The 23,400-nt window shown below is 35.2% G+C and overlaps 1 protein-coding gene across 2 annotated transcripts in view; it reads right to left on the reverse strand.

Annotated features, from left to right (window-relative positions):
- CWC27 (CWC27 spliceosome associated cyclophilin) overlaps positions 1-23,400 on the reverse strand; it is a 254,402-nt gene that overhangs the window by 109,076 nt on the left and 121,926 nt on the right. For both annotated transcript variants that reach the window (XM_047753105.1, XM_047753024.1), the window contains exon 12: positions 20,537-20,637. In XM_047753105.1, the coding sequence (XP_047609061.1) occupies positions 20,537-20,637 (101 nt within the window). The remainder of the gene's footprint in view (positions 1-20,536; positions 20,638-23,400) is intronic.

The following is a 23,400-nucleotide window of genomic DNA, read 5'->3' on the forward strand; positions in this document are numbered from 1 at the left end:
AGAAGAGAATATGGAATCTGTCTGGGGAAGAAAAGACTTCAAATCTGTTTTACAGCAGATCTGGAGAACTCTGCATATAGTTTTCTAGAGAACAGGATGGGCATAGATCAGGGTTTTTGCTTACCTTATCTGATTTAATCCTCTGGACAGTCCTGTGAGGTTGGCATCACCATTGTGGGTGGATACAACACTAACTGCAGCCCTGAGTCACCCCTGTGATTATAGGAGTGCTGACTCTATCTGGCTTGAGAAATGGTATGTGACTTAGGACTGGTCAATTAGGCTTTAATTCTACAGCTACAGTATTCACTTCAGGATGGGCACATGACAGTATCAGCAGCAATGAGATGGTATGAGATTTTTGTTGAGATCTCTGGGAAAAAGGCAAGCATCCTTTGTCTACTGGATTAGAATCTGGGAAGATGTAAGGAGTTGGTACAACTACTTAAACCCATGGGTGATAAAGCCTGAATGGCTCAAATAAGGGTGTGTACACGGGGACTCAGTTGGGGATGTGGAAGCAGAATTAAAAGATGGAGACATGGAGAAAATCAAGGTCTACCTAACACCACTTAAGCCTCTGGTATAGCTGTGCCTGAAATCAGTACTACCTACAGCTCCAGCAGGAGCTTTTTAGAGTAAGTCTGATTAACTATTTGAAACCATTAAGATTCCCAACTGAAAGAATGTCATTCCCATTTTACAAGTGAAGAAACCGAAGGATAAAGTAATTTGTCCAAGATCACATAGGCCTTAAGTAATAGATTTATAGCTCTAACTCAAATTTGACAGCTCCAGGCCCATGTTGCTAACTACAGATTTTTTTAGTTTGTGTGTTTTCATATGTATGTGTATATGTGTATCTAAGAAAGGGAGGCAGGGAGGAAAAGAAAAATCAGGGCTTACCTTTAGTTTATTTGGGTATACTAAAAAACTACTACTCATTGAACACACTATGCTAAGCACTCAACCTAAAATTTCTGTAGCTGCCAGTCCTTATCCATATCCACTTCTAATCGAATCTTTTCTTGTTCACAACCGCTGCTCTATTAGCCTCAGAAGCTGGAGTCAGGGGTGGCATGTGAGCCATGTATGCTCATGATGGACTATGACTGCTATAGCTAGTCAAAATATAAGATAGGCCAATCAGCATCCTCTCTTGAAAATATGGTGAGGCTGAGCCGGTTGGTAGTAGGCAAAAGGATGTGCATATTTGGAGTTGGAGTGGTCATTGTGAGACTGCGTGCAACACAAAATTCTAAAGGAGAATAGGAAGACAGGATTGTGTATAGAAAGCAGCGTATAGGGCAGATGTAGAAGGAAAAGCAGGGTTACAAAGAGGAAAGGACATTACATATCTTTGAAAGGAGAACAGCTTTAGTATCTGGTTACATTCTATATCGCTATTCTCTCACTTCTGTCATTGGGTATTCATGAGATTCAACTGTATGCTTATAAAAATCTCCCTTTTACTTAAGCTAGCCTGAATGATTCTTGAACAATAAAACCAACCAGGTATAGACTAGAACAATATATCATCCTAGTGAATCAACTCATGTGGTAAGTTATTCTCAAGGTAAAGAAACCGAGGTTCAGAGTATTTAAGTAAATTTCCTAAGGAAAACAACTAACATGAGATGAAGCTAGGATTAAACCTCATGTCTATATGTTTTAACTCCACAACTGTAGGACTAACTGGAATAAGGAAACATCAGAGATAAGAAAACCAATTAGGAATTAATGATGATATTTTAGAAAGAGGTAGTGAAAGACATACCTAAGAGCAATGGATGAGGTAACAGAACTGCAAAGACAGGTAAAAATGTACAGGGTTACCTACGGGGTATGGATGAAGGGTGAGTAGAGGTAACGGGTGAGTAAAGAAATGACAATACTAAGCCAAAGATGATACTAAGATTTTTTAAACTTGCCTGATTGGAAGTACAGTGGTGCCATTAATAATAGTAGTAGAGAAGTTAGGTCTGGGGCTTGTTTTTATCAGGAAGAAAATACACTTAATTTTGGTTACTCTTAGTTTTAAGCAAATGCGTTTAAAAAAGGAGGTTGAAATGTGGGTCTGAAGTTCAGATAGAAAAAGGGATTAGGGAATTATTTTAAATAAGTGAATTCACTGAGGTCTTTGTAAAACTCAGTGAATCACTATACATACAGAAAAAATATTCAGTATTGCACAAGCACAAAGCTTTAAATTAAGAGATAAACACCATACTTAATCTTAAAAAGAGAATAGTTTAGATTTCTAATTTTACTCCAGCTGGCATTCATGGTGACAAATTTAATATACTCACATAACAAAATGAAGCAACAAAATAAAAATTTAGCTATTTGGTTCTATATAGTCAGCAGGATACAACACAAAATGTTTTTGTGTTGTATCCTATATTATGGCTTCAAACAAAATGTTTTTATATCTTTAAAGAATATGATAATGTTTTAAGTAGTATAGCAAAAATATAGGGATATAACATGATAAAAATGACTTGTTTTTATGCCCTGAACTTCTCCATGGAACTTAAAATCCTTTAACAGACATTATCTCATTGTTTTAAGAACTGTTGTGAAACAATCTGACATTTATATAACACCATTGACTCTCAATAATCCCAAAGGGCTTTGCATACCCTGGAAGAACGACTTTGCTCATGTTCAATATGCAACCACTAAGGGAACGAGGTGGGGTGGGTGGGAAGAAAAGTGGACAGGACTGTGGGAGATATTCTGTGGAACACAGCAGTAACATTATGCAACCATTTAAGAAAGGAAGTGAAAGACATTATTACACTGAAATCAAGAAGAAACAAGTAGAAAAGATCCAAGGTAAGACTGCATTACACTTATTAAAAGTGAGAAAAATATTAATACCATCTGGTCTTATTTTCATTTTTTATTTCTTCTTAGGATAATATATAGATACCTCAAGGTAAAAACAATGGGTATCAACTGCTAAACTGGGAACTGTTTTCTACAGTGCTTTTTGTGTGGGTAGTGATCTGTTTTCCAACTGTCGGCCAGGATGCTAAATTATTATTGATTAAATATACTGTTTAGGGGGGCTATCTTTATTTAAAGACTTCTCTCCTCCTTTCTTCCCCTTTTGGACAGACTAGGATTATTGAAAAACCAACACAGAGCTGGGGAAAAAAAAAAGTTTTTTGTTTTTGTTTTGAATTCATCAGGTGTTTTAGGCTTCTCTAGAAAAACAGAACAGGATCATAAGTAGAAAGTGATTTATCACAAGGGAATGGCTCAAAATACTATAGAAGTTAAGATGTCCCAAACGTGCAGTTTGCAAACTAGAGATCCACTCTGAGTATGAAGTTCTAAGAACCGAGAGAGCTGGTTTGGATGTTTTTTTTTTTCCCATCCAAAAGCCACAGGTTTGAAACCCAGGAAGAGCTATTGTTTCTCTTTGATTCTGAAGGCAGGAAAAGACTGGTGGCCCAGCTCAAGGCAGTTAGGTAGGAGGAGTTTGAGTTACTTCTTACTTTCAGGAAAATCAGCCTTTTTGTTCTATTCATGTCTTTTACTGATGGGTGAGAGCCTTCTACACTAGGGAGGGCATTCTGCTTTACTTGCCTAACAAATGGACTGCTAATCTCATCCAAAACTTACCCAAAATAACATTTGACCAAATATCTGGGCACTGTGTGGCCCTGTTAAGTTGATATATAAAATTAAACATCACATCAGGTTAAGGGACTTTATCCTTCCCATGACAAAACTAACAGAATTCAATTTTCTGAAGCCTTTGAGGTCAGTATAATAATGCATATAAAGCAGACACTGTCAGATACCCTACTTGGAATAAGGCAATGTGCCAACTAATGTCAAAAGGCTGTATTACCTCAGTGTCATCCCCTCTAGTCACATACATGAAGTGGACCACAGAAGATGGGTGGTGACTTGGTTCAGCACAAGGGTAGAAGTAGAGGGAACTCAGGGGAAGAGCTGAATACCACAATACACTGCAAAACTAATCTTCCAGCACCAAGTTACATGCTTAGGAGGGAACAGAGCCAATTTTCTGGAGGAATGAGAGCATACGCTTTGATTATCCCTTTAGCTAATTCATGGTAAAGAAAGGGCAGAACATTCCTATGAACTCCTTGCAGACACCACTTGAGGTCCTGAACCTTACGATCAACTTCCACCACAGAGCAAAGCTTCTGTACCATTACTGCCACCATCACTACTGCCACCAGAGTGACCACCAGAGATACTATAGCATTTACGTATTTAAACCTTACAATAAACAAATAAACATTCTCATTTCATAGATGAGGAAAGTGTTAGGCTAGGAGAGGCCAAGTGTTGTAGGTGTGCTTTTCGTTTGCCTACTGTATTTCTTTCTTTCATTCTTTTTAACTTTTTAAAAAATTATAGTTGATTTACAGTGTCGTGTCAATTTCTGCTGTGCATCTTCCATCATGGTCTATCCAAGAGAGTAGATATGGTTCCCTGTGCTATACAATAGAACCTCACTGCTTATCCATCCTAAATGTAATAGTTTGCATCTACTAACCCCAAACTCCCAGTCCATCCTACTCCCTCCTCCCTTCCCCTTGGCAACCACAAGTCTGGTCTCTATGTCCGAGAGTCTGTTTCTGTTTTGTAGATAGGTTCATTTGTGCCATATTTTAGATTCCACATATAAGTGATATCATATGGTACTTTTCTTTCTCTATATGACTTACTTCATTTAGTATGAGAATCTCTAGTGTATTTCTGATCCCTTCCTCTAATAACAGATTTTGCCCCCAAGGAAAGAGTGCCGCATGACCAATCAATCAGGGTCTGACATCTGTGAGGTGGGTGCTCAGGAAAGTCAGAAAGAAGATAGGGTGTACTATCTGATGATCCTGGTAAGAGTCCAAGATGTCCTGTATCCAAGGCCTTGGTCTTCCTGCCCTTTCTGAAGTTTGGCTATTCAGTTCTTTGTTCTATGTTTTGTACTATCTCAGTATCCTATTCTGTGGCTTAAATTGTGAATGAGACCAAGACCTTAAGAATTACTCAGATATGTGGAATTCCCACCATGGCTTAGCAGTTAATGAACCCAACTAGCATTCATGAGGATGTGGGTTTGATCCCTGGCCTCGCTCAGCGGGTTAAGGATCCGGCATTGCTGTGAGCTATGGTGTAGGTAGCAGACGCGGCTTGGATCCTTCATTGCTGTGGCTCTGGCATAGGCTGGTGGCTAAAACTCTGAATCAGCCCCTAGCCTGGGAACCTCCGTATGCCACAGGTGTGACCATAAGAAGACAAAAAAAAAAAAAAAGAAAGAAATACTCAGATACGTAATTTATCAAAGAGCAGAGTGGAAGAGCTAAGACTCAAACCTAGATTTTTCTGACTTCAAAGGCTCTGTTTTAACCATGACACCTCATTGATTTTTTAAAATTTAGATTCTATAAATGTTATCTGTCACCAAAAGAAATAACAGCATTCTCCTGATTGTATATCTTGGTTTCTTCAGTAAATTTTTTGAAAACAGTTAAGCTAACATGGAAAATCTTGTAAAATTACCCCAAAAATATAATTTCATTGTTGAAAGGGAAAACCTTTAGTGGGCATATTTGAGTTGGGTTATTTGAATTCTATATAAAAGGGAGAGCCAAAGGTATAAGATGATGGTACTTGAGCTGCACTCTTTTTCAGTCAGTGAGAAGAAATGCGAACTAAATCTTTGAAAACCTTCCAGAGAAATGGGGGCAGGGGGCGGGAGAGTTTAAAAGAGCACAGATTTTCTGATGCAGGTTAATACACTAGAAAAACCCAAACATTCAGATTTTCCTAGTTCCACAACTGTGTGGCAAAATTAGCCCCTCTGAGTTTCAGTTCCCTTTTCTATAAAATGGGGATAGTAATATCCATCTATATAGGGTTGCTATGTGACAACTAAATCCAAGTGAATATTATATATACAAAGCTTCTAATAAAGAGCTGGCACATGTTAAACATCTATAAAATGGTAGTTGCTATTATTGCTGTAGTTGTCATTAAACTGTGTCAGGTGAAGATGGTTAGGAGGATGACAGGAGAAGGGTGCTGAGAAGATTCTGGGAAAAACATATAGTTGGAAGCCAAAAGGAAAAAGTATCTGATGGATAGGAATTTTTAATTTGTTGTTAGGATCTCGTGTGTGTGCATGTGTGTATAACCTTGTATTTACTGTAACATATCTTGTATTTATTGTAACACATACAGAAGAGTGTCTGGAAGTAAGGTGCTACCCTAACAAAATCCTAAAATTAAATTTATGTAAATGGGTTTGGACCCTTATAGTGGGCAGAAGCTGTTGAGGAATTTGTTAACAAAAACTTCAAAAATCCTAAAGAACCTGTTTGTAGAAGCACAGTAGCCTCTGAGGAGACTGCTGTGAAGGCTTAAAGCAAAGTGAATGTACGAGAATGTTCACAGAAATATTACTCATGACAACCAAGGAGTGGGAAAAACTCAAAGGTCCTTCAACTGATTAGTAGATAAATAAAATTCTGGTATATCTATACAATGGAACATTACATGTCAGTAAAAAGGAATGAAGTACTGATATATGATACAAAATGGATACCCTGAAAATACACTAAGTAAAAGAAGCCAGTCACCCCCCCCCCCCAAAAAAAAAAACCTAAGGCAAAGATTTCTTATATCCAGTATCTAAAACTCCATCTAAAATCAAAAAAGTTAGTTAATTAAGCTTCACTGAAATTTAAAAGTTTTGTTTTTTCAAAGAAATTGTCAAGAGAATGAAAAACTAAGTCACTATCTGAGAGAAAATATTGGCAAACCATATATTTGATAAAGGACTTGTATCCAGCTTATTCAAAGAACTCAAAGACCAATAACATAAAGAACACAATAAAAATTGGCAAATTATTTAAGAAGACCTCACTAAAAATATCAATTGATGACAAAGAAAAGATGCTTCACATCATTTTCAATTAGAGGAATACAAATTAAACCACAGGTAACATTACAAACCACTAGAATGACCAAAATTAAAAGTGACGATACCAGTGTTAATGAGGATGGAGAGTAACAGAATGTCTCATACACTGCTTGCAGGAATGTGAAATGGAGCGACTGGTTTGGGAAATAGTTTGGCAGTCTTTAAAAAGTTAAAGACACAAAGCATACACCTATCACATGACCTAGTCATTTTACTTAAAGATATTTACCAAAGAAAGATAAAAGCATACGGCTATATAAAAACTTGTATATCTAAATCATGGATTACTATTTAGTGTAAAAGGAATAAATTACTGATATACACAATAACATGGATAAGTCTCAAAATGCTGATGCTGAGTGCAAGAAGCCACACCAAAAATGGTATAGGCAGTGCATGACTCTATTTAAATAAAATTCTTGAAAACAGAAATTATTTTATAGTGATAGGAAAAACTTTAGTGGTTGCCTGGGATTTGGTGAGGGGATTGTCAAGGGGCATGAAAACATGTTAGGCCTTGAAGAATAAGTTCACCATCTTCTTGATTGTGGTGTAGGTTCCACAGGTGTATATGTATGTCAAAACATAAAATTGTTCACTTTAAATTATTTCTCAATAAAGCTGTTAATTTTTTTTTCTGTGTTCAAATTGCTGTTTGTGGATTCTTTCTGTGACTGGGTCCTTTCTGATTCCCACACAATTAAAAGTAGCCCTCCAGCCACTATATCACATTGTCCTGTTTTATATTTTTTCTTAGCTCTTATTATCTGCAGTTACTTTATTTGTTCATCTGTGCTCTTCATTTTAACATGGATTCATGCTCAAAAAAAATTATCTTGGGTTTCCTTCATTCTTATTTTTCTCCTTCCCCTTATCTTATAAATTCTATAATTATCCATTTAAACAGAAGTCAATTTCACGCATTCCTTCAGCAAATTTATTGAATGCCTATTACTTCATCAGTCATTCTGTCAAGTACCAAAGATAAGGAGATAAATCAGCTATGACTCCTGCCTGGCAGGACACCCTTCCAACTATGGCTCTACTTACTACCTTTCATGTTACAGTGAAATCTTACTTATCTCTCAAAATCTGGCTCAGATACTTGGTCATGTTTTTCCTGACCAAATAGTCTCTTTGGTTCTTCCTAGGCCTTGGTTTATATTATGTAACAGAATATGCTAATTTTTTCCATGAATTCATTCTCTCCTTTTACTTTTTCATAATAGAATCAACACTTATCTTCCTACTCCTGACACTAATTTCTAGCCAGGCATTTGGCCACCCAACTGTAGTATAGCCTTTCTGAGAGGGAGGTATGGCCATATGATTTCAGGACAATATGATATTAGTAAAATTGCTGAGTGCAATTTTTGGGTCACCTTTAAGGTGAAGCCATTTGTCTGATACTTAATCTTTCCCCTCCCTCTTGCTGGAATACAGCATTGAAGGTGGGCAATGTGGACAATAAAAATCCCTAATAAATGTGGACTATTGCCTTTGGAATGGATTAGCAATGAGATCCTGCTGTGTAGTACTGGAAACTATATCTAGTTACTTAGGATGGAGCATGATAATGTGAGAAAAAAGAATGTATACATGTATGTGTAACTGGGTCACCATGCTGTACAGTAGAAAATTGACAGAACACTGTAAACCAGCCATAATGGAAAAAAAATAAAAATCATTATATATATTAAAAAATACCCTAGGAAATGGCACAAAAGCAAAATGAAAGAAACTTGGGTCCTTCAGTAATCTACTAGCTCTGAAGTATTTATATCTAGATGGTTTGCATGAGAGAATAATCTCATTTTATCTGCATTTTTGAGTTTCTGTCTGCTTCTCTCTCTCTTGCTCTTTTCTTTTGGCAGCAGCCGCAGCATATGTACATTCCCAGGTCCAGGAATTGAACCCGGGCCACGACAGTGACCCAAGCCACTGCAGTGACAACGCCAGTTCCTTAACCTGCTGTGCCATGAGAGAACTCCTCTCTGTTCTTTTTTTTAACTTCAAGATCTTTTAGTCCTTTATTTTTAAAACACTGCAATAAACTTTTCCATAATTAAATGCATTTTGGTGCACACATAGGAGTTTTCTTTCTTTCTTTCTTTTTTCACATTCTTTTAAAATATTATTTTCCATCAGGTCTATCCCAGGAGATTGCAGACTCACAGACAAAAAGAACAGACTTGTTGCCGAGGGGGAGGAGGAGGGAGTGGGAGTTTGAGGTTAGTAAATGCAAATTATTACATTTAGAATGGATAAACAATAAGGTCCTACTGCATAGCACAAAAAGCTATATCCAATCTTCTGCTTTTATTAATAGCAATTTCTTTTCTAGCTAATAAAACCAGCACTGTTAAAAGAAACTTCCCCTATGGACTCTTTGCGCATAGCAAGTAGATCTTATTTTCCCTGGATTGAAAGGACATCCAATAAAGATCAAGTGACAAATGTCTAATACAACAAAATCAAATCAATTTTCTGCTTATCCACTACATGTAAGGGTCTAAGAAGTTTTACTATGGTAATTTATTATTGTAATCCCATTTTAAAAACATTTTTCTATTTTACTGATGCTTGCTCTTTATTATTTCCTTGCTTCTACTTCAGTGGGCTAATTTTGCCTGCTTTTTTTTTTTTTCTTTAAAGCTTCTTTAAATGGTAAGTGTTTATAGTAATTTCCTAAAATATAAGTATTCGAAGCTATAATTGGACTCTTAGTCTGCTATGTTGCTAGACATTGACATTTTCTACATTACAATTTTTGCCATTCATTCCAAAATTACATGCTTAGTCTTTGAAAAGACACAACAAGTATAATAATAATGTGCTCTTTAAAAGGCTCTAGGTTTGTTGAGAAAGTTTTAGAAACAATTATTCTCATTCTAACCAAAGTGGATTTTAATAAATATCCATTAGAATTTTATAGACTGTTCCTACTCAAGGTTGGATCAAATTGAAGAATAAGAGTTGTAGAAAGAGCACTAGGATAGAAGCCAGGGGACCTCAGTTCTAATCCTTTGCTGTGTGATTCTAAGGAAGCCCCTTCATTGCCTGGCCTTTGGTTTCCTATATATAATGGAGGGGTTGGGATGGATGCTACTTTCAGGACCAAAATTCTGTGATGTTGCACAGAACTATGTAGAGTACTTTCAAGACAGAAGTTTCTGATGCTCAAGACACTGCTTAAGGCTAGCCTACTTTCACATTTTAAACATACTGCCAGATAATGTTTTAAATAAGCTCACAGTCCAGTGCAGTCATTAAAAAAAAAAAATCAATATAAACTCCTTTTGTACTTCAAAATAGATTCTTAATGATTCTTAATATTTTGACATCTTCTTAGTTCTGAGAACTTCATCATTCTCTTTATATTTTCTAGCATTTCAAAATTTTAAACAGAGATATTAATATAATTTATGGATTATGTTTTTTGTATGAAAAATTACTAATACTGAAAACCTGCATCTATACCATCTGCCAGGAGTTTATGTGAAGAATTCTGAAAATACAACCCTTTAAAACTGTCAGCATATTGCATTAATCATTAAAAAAAATCAGCCTAATACCACACAGATTAAATTGTCCAAAGAAAGTTTTAATGCAACATATTCACAGGTTTACACTATAAAGTTGTGAAAAGAATATCTTTTTCAAATTTGATTAAGTGCTGCAAGATGTTGAAGAAACTCAGCACTCAAATGAATTATATGTTTGATGTCATTTTTGGCAAAGCCTCAGAAAATGTCACATCTTACTTAAAACATCTTACTTAAAATAAGGTCCTGACAGAAGTCTGGAATAGTTAACAACGCCATTCCCAAATGGGACTGCTGGTTATAATCAAACTTTTAATGACGATATGAGTTCCCCCCTTGAGACAATTTAAATACCAAAACAAAATAAAAAACAACATGTGCATGTACACATGAACAGCCCTCATCTCTATTATTTTTTAAAGTAGACAAATCTGAATTATTTCAATTCAGGCTCCAAATATATATCTGATTATGTTTCCTTGCATATTTATCAGTGGCCACTTGAGAAATGACAAGATGGCAGGTTACCAGGCAATATCAGGCAGTATTTTCTTATTTTGTTTTAATTTATGAAAGGTATAAATAATTCCCATCAGTAATGATGGAGTCCCTGAGTGTCAGTGCCCTCACATCTTCTAAATCCTAGGGATGAAAAGGGTGGAAATTTTTCACTTCTCATCTATATTTATTCAGTCTTTACATCCATCATCTTCTAAATCTTACTCTGTCTGATCTGAGAGAATTAAGAAGAACTACCCCTAAAAGCAAGGTGTCCATTTAAGAGTTATTGGTCAATTTCACTTGGAAAGTTTGAAAAAAAGCATATTACAGAAAAGATTATAATAAAATAATATTATGGGAAAACAATACACATGTGTGTTTCTGGCATGAAGATTAAAATGTCTAGACAAATAAATATCACAAAGTTAACCGTGGCTATCTTTGGAAGCAGTATTATGGGGTGATCTTTCTTTTTTAGCTTTTAGGTTTTTCTAGACTTCTGATTTTTTTTTTTTGTCTTTTGTTGTTGTAGTTGTTGTTGTTGCTGTTGCTATTTCTTGGGCCGCTCCCGCGGCATATGGAGGTTCCCAGGCTAGGGGTCCAATCGGAGCTGTAGCTGCCGGCCTACGCCGGAGCCACAGCAACGCGGCATCTGAGCCGTGTCTGCAACCTACACCACAGCTCACGGCAACGCCGGATCGTTAACCCACTGAGCAAGGGCAGGGAGCGAACCCGCAACCTCATGGTTCCTAGTCGGATTCGTTAACCACTGCGCCACAACGGGAACTCCGACTTCTGATATTTTTGCAAAGGACATATATTCCTTTTATAATTGGAAGAACTAATTCATTTTTTTTAAAAAAGAGATAGTTATGGCCAAAGGTTAATATTTACCTGTATCAATTACCAAGCCTATTTTTAATGGGTTAGGAATGGCATTGATATTAATAAAAGGAAGATAATCTGCAGTTACTAAAAATATAGCTTAGGGATCTTATCAAATTTCCCACATTGGAACTGCATCAATCACCAGGCAGAAGCAATAATTATGAAAAAACGATATTAAGAACTATATTAAGGAGTTCCCGTCATGGCTCAGTGGTTAACAAACCTGACTAGTATCTGTGAGGACATGGGTTTGATCCGTGGCCTCACTCAGTGGGTTAAGGATCCAGTGTTGCCATGAGCTGTGGTGTAGGTTGCAGAGTGGCTCAGATCCTGCATTGCTGTGGCTGTGGCATAGGCCAGCAGCTATGGCTCTGATTTGATCCTTAGCCTGTCAGCCTCCATATGCTTCAGGAGTGGTCCTAAAAAGACAAAAAACAAAACAAAACAAAAGAACTATAGTAAGACAGTGAAGGGTAGCAAAAAGATACCTTATGTAACACATTTGTTTTTAAAAGTAGCAGTAGATGAGTCCTAAGTAACCACCAAGAGGTCTGCAAAATGCTACAGAATTCAAGACACATAAAAGTACACCTAAAACTAATACAACATTGTAAGTCAACTATACTCCAATAAAAAAAATTTTTTTAAGTATATGGATTGGGTAGTTTATTATTTTTTTGTACATAAAAATTAAAAATGCCCTGTATCTGGAGAAAATCATAATTTGAAAAGATACATGCATCCCAATATGCATAGAAGCACTATTTGCAGTAGTCAAGACATGGAAGCAACCTAAATGTCCACTAATGGATGAATGGATAAAGAAAATGTGGTATATATACACAATGGAATATTACTCAGCCATAAAAAAGAGTGAAGTAATGCCACTTGCAGCAACATGGAGGGACCTAGGGATTATACTAAGTAACCCAGACAAAGAAAGATAAATATCATATGATATTACTTATATGTTAAATCTAAAAAAAAATTATACAAAGGTGCATTTTTTTTTTCTTTTTAGGGCTGTACCTACAGTGTATGGAAGATCTCAGGCTAGGGGTTGAATCACAGCTGTAGCTGAGGACTAAGTCATAGCTATGGTAACACCAGATCTGAGCTGCCTCTGTGACCTAAGCCACAGTTTGTGGCAATGCCAGATCCTTAACCCACTGAGTGAGACCAGGGTTCAAACCCAAATCCTCACAGAGACAGCATGGGTGTTTAACCCACTGAGTCACAATGGCAACTCCCAAGTGAACTTTTATATAAAACAGAAATAGACTCGCAGAACAGAAAACGAATTTATGGTTACCAAAGGGGAAAGGGGGGGAAGGGATAAATTAGGAGTTTAGGATTAACATATACATACTACTATATATAAAACAAATAATGAACAAGGACCTACTGTATAGCATAGGGAACTATACTCAATATTTTGTAATAACCTGTAAGGGAAAAGAATCTGAAAAAAAATATATGTACGTATAATTGAACCACTTTGCTGTACACCTGAAACAAATACAATATTGTAAATGAATTATACTTCATCTATATATACTATATACACTATATACTATACTCCCGTTGTGGCTCAGTGGGTTAAGAACCTGACATAGTCTCTGTGTGAGGATGCAGGTGTGATCCCTGGCCTTGATTAGTGGGTTAAGGATCTAACATTGCTGCAAGCTGTGTTGTAGGTTGCTGATGTGGCTTGGATATGGTGTTGCTGTGGCTCTGGTGTAGGCCTGCAGCTGCAATTCCAATTAGATCCCTGGCTTGGGAACTTCCATATGCCACAGGTGCAGGCCATAAAGAGAAAAAAAAGTTAAATATGTCCATAATGTATGGTTCTCAAAGTAACACTGAATAAGATTTGCTCATGATGACTAATGAAAAGTTTGATGGACTGTCCAAAAAGAACAGAGTACTTTATGGACTCTCAAATGAAAGATGATCATTTCTTAATTTACCAAGAGATTAAATTCTTAGTGTAATTATGAGAGTATGTACATCTTCATATTTGCTATATACTTTTAAAAATCTTTATTGGCATTCCTGTTGTGGATGAGTGGGTTAAGAACCAGACTAGTATCCATGAGGATGCGGGTTTGATCCACGGGCTCGCTTAGCGGGTTAAGGATCCAGCATTGACCTGAGCTGCTACATAGGTCATAATTCTGTGGCATAAGCCAGCAGCCACAGCTCTGACTCAGTCCCTAGCCCTGGAACTTCCATATGCCATGGGTGTAGCTCCAAAAAGCAATGTCCTGGCTAAGAAGGAAGTTTTCTTTTTCCAGGACTTCCAGGAAATAAGGTGTTCCACACAAATAATTCAGAGGAGAGACTTTTATCTTTAATTGATTAAAATAATTAAAAACAAGTTTTTTCACAAATGAGGTTAGAATCATTGCCCATTCTCTGCCTTATTAAATGATAATAAATAAAATCTAAACTTTTCTTAATCAATCAGGGTCATTACAATGAGCATCGGTAATTTTAATACTGACATGCTTTCAGAATATAATGAAGTATCATTTACAGCAAAAGGATCCATAATATCCACCACTACATTCTTGTGTTTCCTTCTCTAATGTCAAGTGGTCAGGTATCACCTCTTACTGATACCTGAATGGATGTTGCTAGCCATGCCTTTTTCTCACACTTTAAAACATTTTTTAATTTTATGTTTTAGTCCAATAAAATAGTCCCTTCCTGGAATTTTCTTTTGCTTGTTTATTTATTTCTTTTCTAATTCTTGAGATAGACTTTATATACTATCAATTTGCCCTTTTAAAGAGTACTGTCTCACACTTTTATTATTTTTTAATCTTTTTTGAACTTAAAACCAGGTAATCAATTTGTTAGTACTATCCCCAGAGTAAGAATAAGAGTATTATTGATGGCTGAACTGAGAGACTTTTTATGAGTCAAAGACAAATATATTTTCACTTTTTCACATATACAACATTAAAAGTTAGCAATACACTCACAGTAGACTATGTGAAAAATAGATCTGATACTTCTAGTAAATAACACTCCAAGAAAATAATAATGATTGAAGCATCCCAAAGAGAGTTAACTGCTTTGGAAAAAAAGGCTGAGTTTGCTCAAAGAGAGGAATTCATACTACATGGCACTGGGCACAACATAGAGCTAACATTCCAGAAGGGTTTCTGTTTCTTATAAAAACCAAGATTAAGCTAGTTTAACATTATATGTTAGATAGATTTAAAGTAGTCAAAAATATATACTTTCACAACCTATCAAGCCTGAGGGGCCCTAGTCTGACTTAATTCGGCATTAAAAAAAATAGTTTGAAGAAACCTGAAGTGGCCCCGTGCAATCTGAGAGGTACTAAGCACCCTGGGGATATGTTTCATGAAGAGGCTTTAAAATTCTTTCTTGATTTACAAGCTCAGATTGCTCTTTCTCCTATAACTTCTGGCACTAGTCATAGAGCAGGTATTGTGTGCTTAAACTTTGAAAAGAGGATCTGACACCTTATCTCCCTAAAGCTGATTAGAGAATATGTCCAAACCTGTATCTCGATGTGACTGTGTTGGGTTTGGTACTGGTCTTGAGATGATGAAACTTAAAGAAATCTGGAAAGGACTTAAGAGACATAATTTAACGAAAAGGATTATATAATTTATTAAAGAAACTGACAGAGCCAACACAGGAAATCAACTCTATCTCCAATTAACAATCAATCTTATTTGAAATTTATTACCCCTACAAAAATCCTACGCACAGGCCTGGATGATTTACAGAGGGACTAAAGAGACTCCCAGGCTGTAAATAGGATTGTCCTGTAGTACATCTCTTTTGACAGTGCTGGGATCTAAAGTAAAATACAACATTCCTTGTTTACCTAAACTGGGGTGTTAGAGCCTACTGCAGATTCTGTATTCAACTAAGAAATGTAACTGTTTTGAACTTTAGAGCCAAATTTCATGCTGCTATAAAAATTCTCATTCTATGACTATAATGGCTTTTTTTTTTTAAAGTTTTTCTTTCATTTACTAAAGCCTCCTTTTATACATTATCTGAGGCCTTTAAAAAGTAAATAGGTGGCAAAACAATGGCAAAAATTATGAGGTTATATTTATGTAATGCTTTTCTTCACATACAGAGGCATAATTATATATATTATTTGACAATATCTTTGTGATGTAAGGAATAGCTGACCTTGGGCTTTACTGGGACGATTGAAAAGAAAAATGGATGGTCCCACATACCTTTTTACTATATAGAGAAATTTTTTTCTACATTGGTGTTAAAAAGATTAATACACTGACTCAAGTAATAGTGTATGGTTTCATACTAGAGCAGAGATGTGAAGAGGTTTGGGGGTTATAGACTAACATTCTTTTTTGGGGGACAGCTTTGTTGAGGCATAACTGGCATACAAAAGAGTACAGGTTGATGGGTTTGGGCACGTGCATATACTCACAGCACTATCACTACAATCAGGTAATAGCAAATGGCAATGTAGTCAGGATTGCTCAGTTGTATGGGACACAAAGTATTGATGTAAAGCAACAATCTTTCTTGCCAATGGCTTTTAACTATTTTATTTTCTAATGGAACTGAAAGAATTAATAAAAGTAAATGCAATAAAACATTAAAAAATTAAAATAGCAGGTCATACTTATTTTTGAATTTATAGACAGAGAAATAGATGGGTCCTGATTTTAAAGTAATTTGCCTCAGGTGACAGAACAGATTGAGAAGCAGAACTATACGGTTAGAATATAAATTCCTAATTATCTATACAAATGTGGCTAAAGATCTAGCCCAGGAAACTGAGTAAAGATTATAAAATTAAAAGAGTATTATTCCTTGATCAAAGGTGATTTCCTAAGACAATAAAAGAAGAAATTATATCTGCCTAAATAGAAGATCTCCATTCATACAAGGACAAACGAGGAAAATTAATACAATAGAATACAGAGATTTCTTGTTCTTATGGATTTCTTCTTACATGCTTTTAATCTAAGGATAATACATTAATTCTAAAATACAGTGGCAATAGTTAGTTAGCATTAGACATGCCAGATCAATTCATAAAATCAGGAAATAATACTACTGGAAGGTTTACTTAAGAATGTATGCAGGTTCACAAACACACACCTTTCAAGGAATAATACGGTTATTTAAAAAACTGTGAAAACACATTAAAGGAAAGTTTTTTTAAATATTTTAATTGATGTCACTGGTAGTAACTGAAACTGAGTCTTAATACTTTCCTGTTTATTTTGTAAGAAAATATAATTTTTAAAGCATTCTTATAACCATTAGTATTTTATATAATGAGTGTCTAGTTTTACTGTCAAAATTACTATTAAAAATAGTAAATTCTTCTTAGAGAAGAATTCCAAGTAACAAAAGTAGCAGTAATCAGGAAAACAGTCACTAATAGAATGTCACAATAAATAACTGTATAGGCAACATCCATCAATGGATGTTAAAATTATTGGGAGGAAGCTTGAAAAGAAACAGGATATTTGTAGAGTCTCAAAGTACCTCCCCACCAACACTTATAAACTCAAAGGGAAAAAGAGTAACTTCACAGTGTAGCAACTCAGCAGAAACCACTCTAACCAAGTGATCATGGTAATATCATCAGTAAAAAGATAGTAGACATATTGTTACCTCTGTTATAATGTACTGGGAAGAACATAAGACCTAAGTGGCAATCTATAAAAAAGGCACAATCTCAAACTAATCATGAGAAAAACAGGAGATGAGCTCAAATTGAGACATTGTACAAAATATCTAACCAGGACTCTTCAAAGTTGCAAGGTCATGAAAAACACGAAAAGACTGAGGGACTGTTACAAATGAGAGGAGGCTAAGGAGACATGATCACTACACACAGTATGGAATTCTGAATGGGATCATAAAAAAGACAAAGGACGTTAGTGGGAAAACCAGTGAAAGTCTAGTAAGGTTTGTAGTTAGTTAATAGTACTGTTTAACATTTATTGTTTTTTTTTTTTTTATCATTGTACTATGGTTAAACAAGATCTTGAGATAAAAGGTATATGGAAACTCTCAATTTTTGCAGCTTCTCTGTAAGTCTAAAGTTATTTCAAAATAAAACAATAAAAAGAAGTAAAATGAGCCATTCTGAGATTGGAAGAAAAATGATAGCAACCAAATGATCCAATTTTTTTGAAGCTAATTTTAAATGTCTCTCAGATTTAGGGAAAATACAAGTATTTCTAAATGATGTTAAGGAATAAATTCAGAAAAGTAATTACTAATATAACTCTCTAATTCTGGCATAGAAAGATTTTTCACCTAACTTTCACATAAATGACTGAAATAAGCTCCAAAAGAATTTCTCTTTCATGTTAAGAAATCATTCTTTTGAGACTCAAACCTTTCTTTACCTAATTGTATTAGTTATTTCAAAGGCAAATAAACTAACAGCATTGGTTACATCTAATATAGACCTTAACCATACAGCTCTATTTCGGTAATTATATCCTTGCAATTCTCTCAATGCCACTAGATGATGAACTATGAAGGCAAGAATCCTTCACCTAGTGCCAACCTCACACCCCTAGTCCACTATGACTCTTGAGACATGGAGCGGTGGCAGGGAGAGGGGGGAGGAGAATCATAATTATTAGCTCAAAAAGGAACAAAATTTTTAAATAAAAGATCTTTATAATTCAAAGGAACTGCTTTCATATATTTAAAATGCTCTTTAAACCTAAGAAATAACCCCCTGGTAAAACTATATATAAACTTAAAATTAAATAATGCTCACTGTACTCTTTCAAATCTCAATATTATGAATATAGCTTGTTTCTGAGTTATAATTTAGCTATATGATATAGTCACATAAAGTTTATCTTTTCTTTTTTTGGGGGGCAAATATTATGAATATAGCTTGTTTCTGAGTTATAATTTAGCTATATGATATAGTCACATAAAGTTTATCTTTTCTTTTCTTTTTTTTTTGGGGACACACTCATGGCATGCAGAAGTTCATGGGCCAGTGGGCCAGGGATCGAAGACACACCACAGCAGCAACAATACTAGTCCTTAACTACTAGGCTACCAGGGAGGTCCAAAGACTTTTTTTTTGGGCAATTTATCCTTTCTTTAAAATTCAGTTCATAATTACGTCATTCTGGTAAGTTAAATTTTTAATAATAATAATTAGTTGCACTCAAAGATAGTTTGGTGACTTCAAGTTCTTTACCAAGTACCTGCCTTTACTATAATAGTCACTATGGACATGATACAAATAATCTAAGAACTATGAGCGTTAGATAGTTATTTTAAGTAGTTACTTGTGCTACTTAAAATAAGTAATGCCTATGGCCAAATGCTGTACACTGTTCTGTATTAAAATAAGTATTCCTTTTTTTCCCCCCTTTTTAGGGCCATACCTGTAGCATATGTAAGTTCCCAGTCTAGGTGTCAAATTGGAGCTGCAGCTGCCGGCCTTCACCACAGGTACAGCAACACAGGATCTGAGCCATATCTGTGACCTACACCTCAGCTTGTGGCAACGCCGGATCCTTAGTCCACTGAGCGAGGCCAGAGATCAAACCTACATCCTTATGGATGGTAGTCTGGTTCTTAACCTAAGCTACAATGGGAACTCCTAGAATATGTATTCTTTAAGGCTGGATGTTACATCTTATGCTTTGATATATCTCTGGTGACTGTTACAGAATCTACTAGATAAAAATTTTTCATGCTTTCCCAAAGCATGAGAATACACAAGATACATGCACAAAGCAAATTTGTTAAGCCAAACTTTAGTATACATTATTAAAGGTAACAATCAAATTTCTGATTACATTCACTGAATCTAAAATGTATTTTATTACTGTGAAAAGAAGAGATTTGAGGGTTCCAACTGCTATTTTGGGAACTGAATATTACATGTTTTACAGCTGAAATAGTTTTAAAATAAAGATCTTCAATGGAATTGCTTTTTTGAAAATATTCTAGCTATATAAAAAGCACAGGGTAATAAAGAACATATTTAACCTGTATAAAAAGCAGGGTATTATTTTGATCAGCTTTTGATCAGTTTTATCAATATTTTAGATTTTCTGTACCTAAACATAAGAACAATATCAAAAAACCTCCCAAAAACAAGACTTCGTATTAAATGCTGTTCAAACCAGTGTATGAATAATGTTTACACAAGTCTCAAAAAAAGGGCCTAAACACTTCTCTTAAATGTTTTATAGGGTATGTCATATGAAAAATGAAATTCTAATCTTGTGCACTTCTAGATATGTGCTATGGCAACATTTAAGTTTTGTCTGATGTTCAGTACTCTGTTAAGGAACACAAGTTATGATCATGTTTGATTGAATTTTCTTCTCAGACAAAAGTCCTGAGAGGAGTTCCCTGGTGGATTAGTGGTTAAGGACTCAGTGTTGTTACTGCTGTAGCTTGGTTTGATCCCTAGCCCAGGAATTCCTCATGCCATGAGCACAGCCAAAAAATGAAAAAAGTCCTAACAGAAACTTTATTTTATTAGCTAACTGTCCAAAGAAAGTATTAAACAACAAAAACAACAACAAAATCAACTCAGGATGGAGAGAGGGAATAAGTACTAAGTGAAAAATATAAGCTTGATAAATGCCCTTACCTTCATTTTTTTCTGCTTGTTTTGCTGCATTTTCTAGTTTTTTTTGTTTTGCTGCTAAGAGTTCCCGCTTTAATTGTCTTGCTTCTTTTCTGAGCTCTTCACTATAAAACAAAAACAATTATATAAGTATATAATAGAGATAATGTTGTGTAGCAAAAACAACTAAATCTGATTGTCAGGTACACTAAATCTCTAAGGGGAAAAAAGTGATTACTGTAATTCATTTTGTTCTTGTGTATGTGTGTTTGTGGCAGAGAAGCATACTTAAGGGTATTTTCAAAGTTGTGATTTTCATAATAGCAATATAATATGCATTACTATGAAATACAGCTCCTTTCAAGTATATCAAACAGAAGTAGGTGAGTGATAAATGAATAACTGTTCTCCCTCTTGTTTACTTGCAAATTTAACATTCTAGTTTCAATTTAATAATTTATGGAGATCTCAAATCAAAATGAACTTTTAAAAATATGAATACTGTGCATTAAATCCGGGCATACAGAAAATTATTTGGTTTTGAAACTTATTGAATTCCTGAACTGGCACCAATAACTCCCATTTGTTAAGCAATTATTACATGCTAGGAGCAGTACTAAAATTTTTTAAAACTCAGTTTTTAATTCATTTAATACCACAATTTGTCAATTAATCTTCTCTTCTGTGAAATCTATCAGGCTGATAGATTTTGATAATTAATGCAATCATATATTAAAGGCACATGGAGACATAATATTAGCTTCATTACAAGTCACCAGTTAAGTGACTAGTTTCTACAAGCCACTTTCAGGACAGGAGATTCAAATTCATACCTTGGAAAAAATTATTAACTGCTTCTGCCATGAACCCTAAGGGTCACTTGTGAATTGTTAAAACTATGCATTTTATATCTGTGAATGTCAGGCATCCATTCTATTTTCAAAATGCTAGAGTGGATCACAGAGAACACCATAGTCTAAGGAGGTATCACATTTTGGAATGTTTAAAGACCACCCAAATAAGGTTAGCAAAATCTTAAATCTAAATAGTAGCATATTGCTCTAGTCTTTAGTGCTTCCTCCTAAACACCAAATCTCATTCTTTTTTACCTCTGCCCTATGTTAGGTTAAAAAAAAAATTCCTTTTACCTTTGTTCCACAGCAAGCACACATAGCCATATCTGCTTGGCCTCCAAGGTCCTTAATTCTTACACTTCCCTCTCCAATCAAAATCTACTATTTTTAGGTTTCTCAGTCTTTGATTCCTGCTGAACCTGTGCTCACTCTTTTATTGATGAAAGCAAACTCCTTAATGGAAGTTCATGGTCCACTAGCCCTGTTCTAACCCCAGCTAGCTCTCAAACCATTCTGCATGCTACGGTCAGCCATTTCAATGATATCCTCACCAGAACACTTAATTTTCTTGACTTGTTTGTCCTGATGGATACACCGTAATCACCTAGAAGTACTTGTTAAAACATGTTTGGGGAGATGCATCTGCAGAAAATGATTTATTTAGATGTGGGATGTTGCCTGGGAATTTGCTCCTGTGACAAGTTATTCAGGTGATCCTAACGTGCACTCAAGTTTGAGACTCAATGCATTAGGACTTTAGTATAGGAATTATCTTCTCTTTCTTACAACTTCAAGCACTCTTACTTCACTGATCCTTTTTTATTCAGCCAACAGCATGCTCAAATTTCGCTGTACTCTGCTCCAATCAAGTGATGCTTATCTTTATAAGAGGACTCCTTGCATGAAGGAATAGTTCATATACAGAGTCTAATTAATCAACCTCTAATTCTTAATCTCTTGCAATCTATCCTTCTTATACTCTACTTAAACTGCTTCTATATCAATCAAATTCAATAGCCTTTTCTCAGTCCTCCTCTTCCTCTTTGGCTTCTCTATCATTCAATGATATGAACTACATCCTTCTGAAATTCTATGCTAAACAGACTATGTACCACTTCAGAGGCTTGATTCTCCAGTCCTCTTCCTAATTACTCTTTCTCTTCTCATCCTATAATTGTTGGCTTTTTTTTTTTTTTCCATTTCTAACCCTGCATGTTGGTGTTTTTATCTAATCTTATAAGCTATTACTTTTATAATAGGTTATTTCCAAATCTAGGTGTTTTGCCCTACATTTCTAACTATCTATTACAAATCTCCATGTACATTAGTGCTGCCTAACAGAAGTATAAAGTAAAACATATGTGCAATTTTAGGTTCCCTAGCAGCCACATTAAAAAAAATATTTTAAAAATAAAATTTATTTTTAAAAAATCATAAAAAGAAACAGGTTAATTTTAAAAACATATTTTATTTAACTCAATAACTCAAAATATCTAAAACATTTTGAAATACAACCAATATAAGAATATTAATGCAATATTTTACATTATTTTCTTCTGCTAACTCTTCCAAATGCAATGTGTATTTTACACTTACAGCACATCTCAATTCAAATGAGCCACATTTCAAGGGCTTACATCCAGATGGACAGTGCAGACTAGATGTCACAGGAATTACAAACTCTCTATGTCCAAACTTGAAGTCATCTTCTCCCTGGCCAAATCTGCTTCTTCTCGTGAAGTCCCTATTTAATCATGGAACCATTTTTCAAACATTAAACTTCCCCTGGGACTGTTCACCCTCCCTTTCACTGAATCACTGTTGAAGTATGTCATTTTCCAAGCTCTCTCACATGTAACTGCTCCTCTTGATTCTCACCATCAATGCCTAGTTTAGGCTCTCATGATATTTTTCTCCGATAAAGGTAATTACTTCCTATTTCTTAAAGTTATATGAAAACAGGGAATGGCAATCACATCTTTGTTTCATCCACTAAATATCCTTATCTTTTTTAAATATTAATTTAAAATATTT

This window comes from Phacochoerus africanus, chromosome 1, assembly GCF_016906955.1.
Source record: "Phacochoerus africanus isolate WHEZ1 chromosome 1, ROS_Pafr_v1, whole genome shotgun sequence".
Lineage (NCBI taxonomy): Eukaryota > Metazoa > Chordata > Mammalia > Artiodactyla > Suidae > Phacochoerus > Phacochoerus africanus.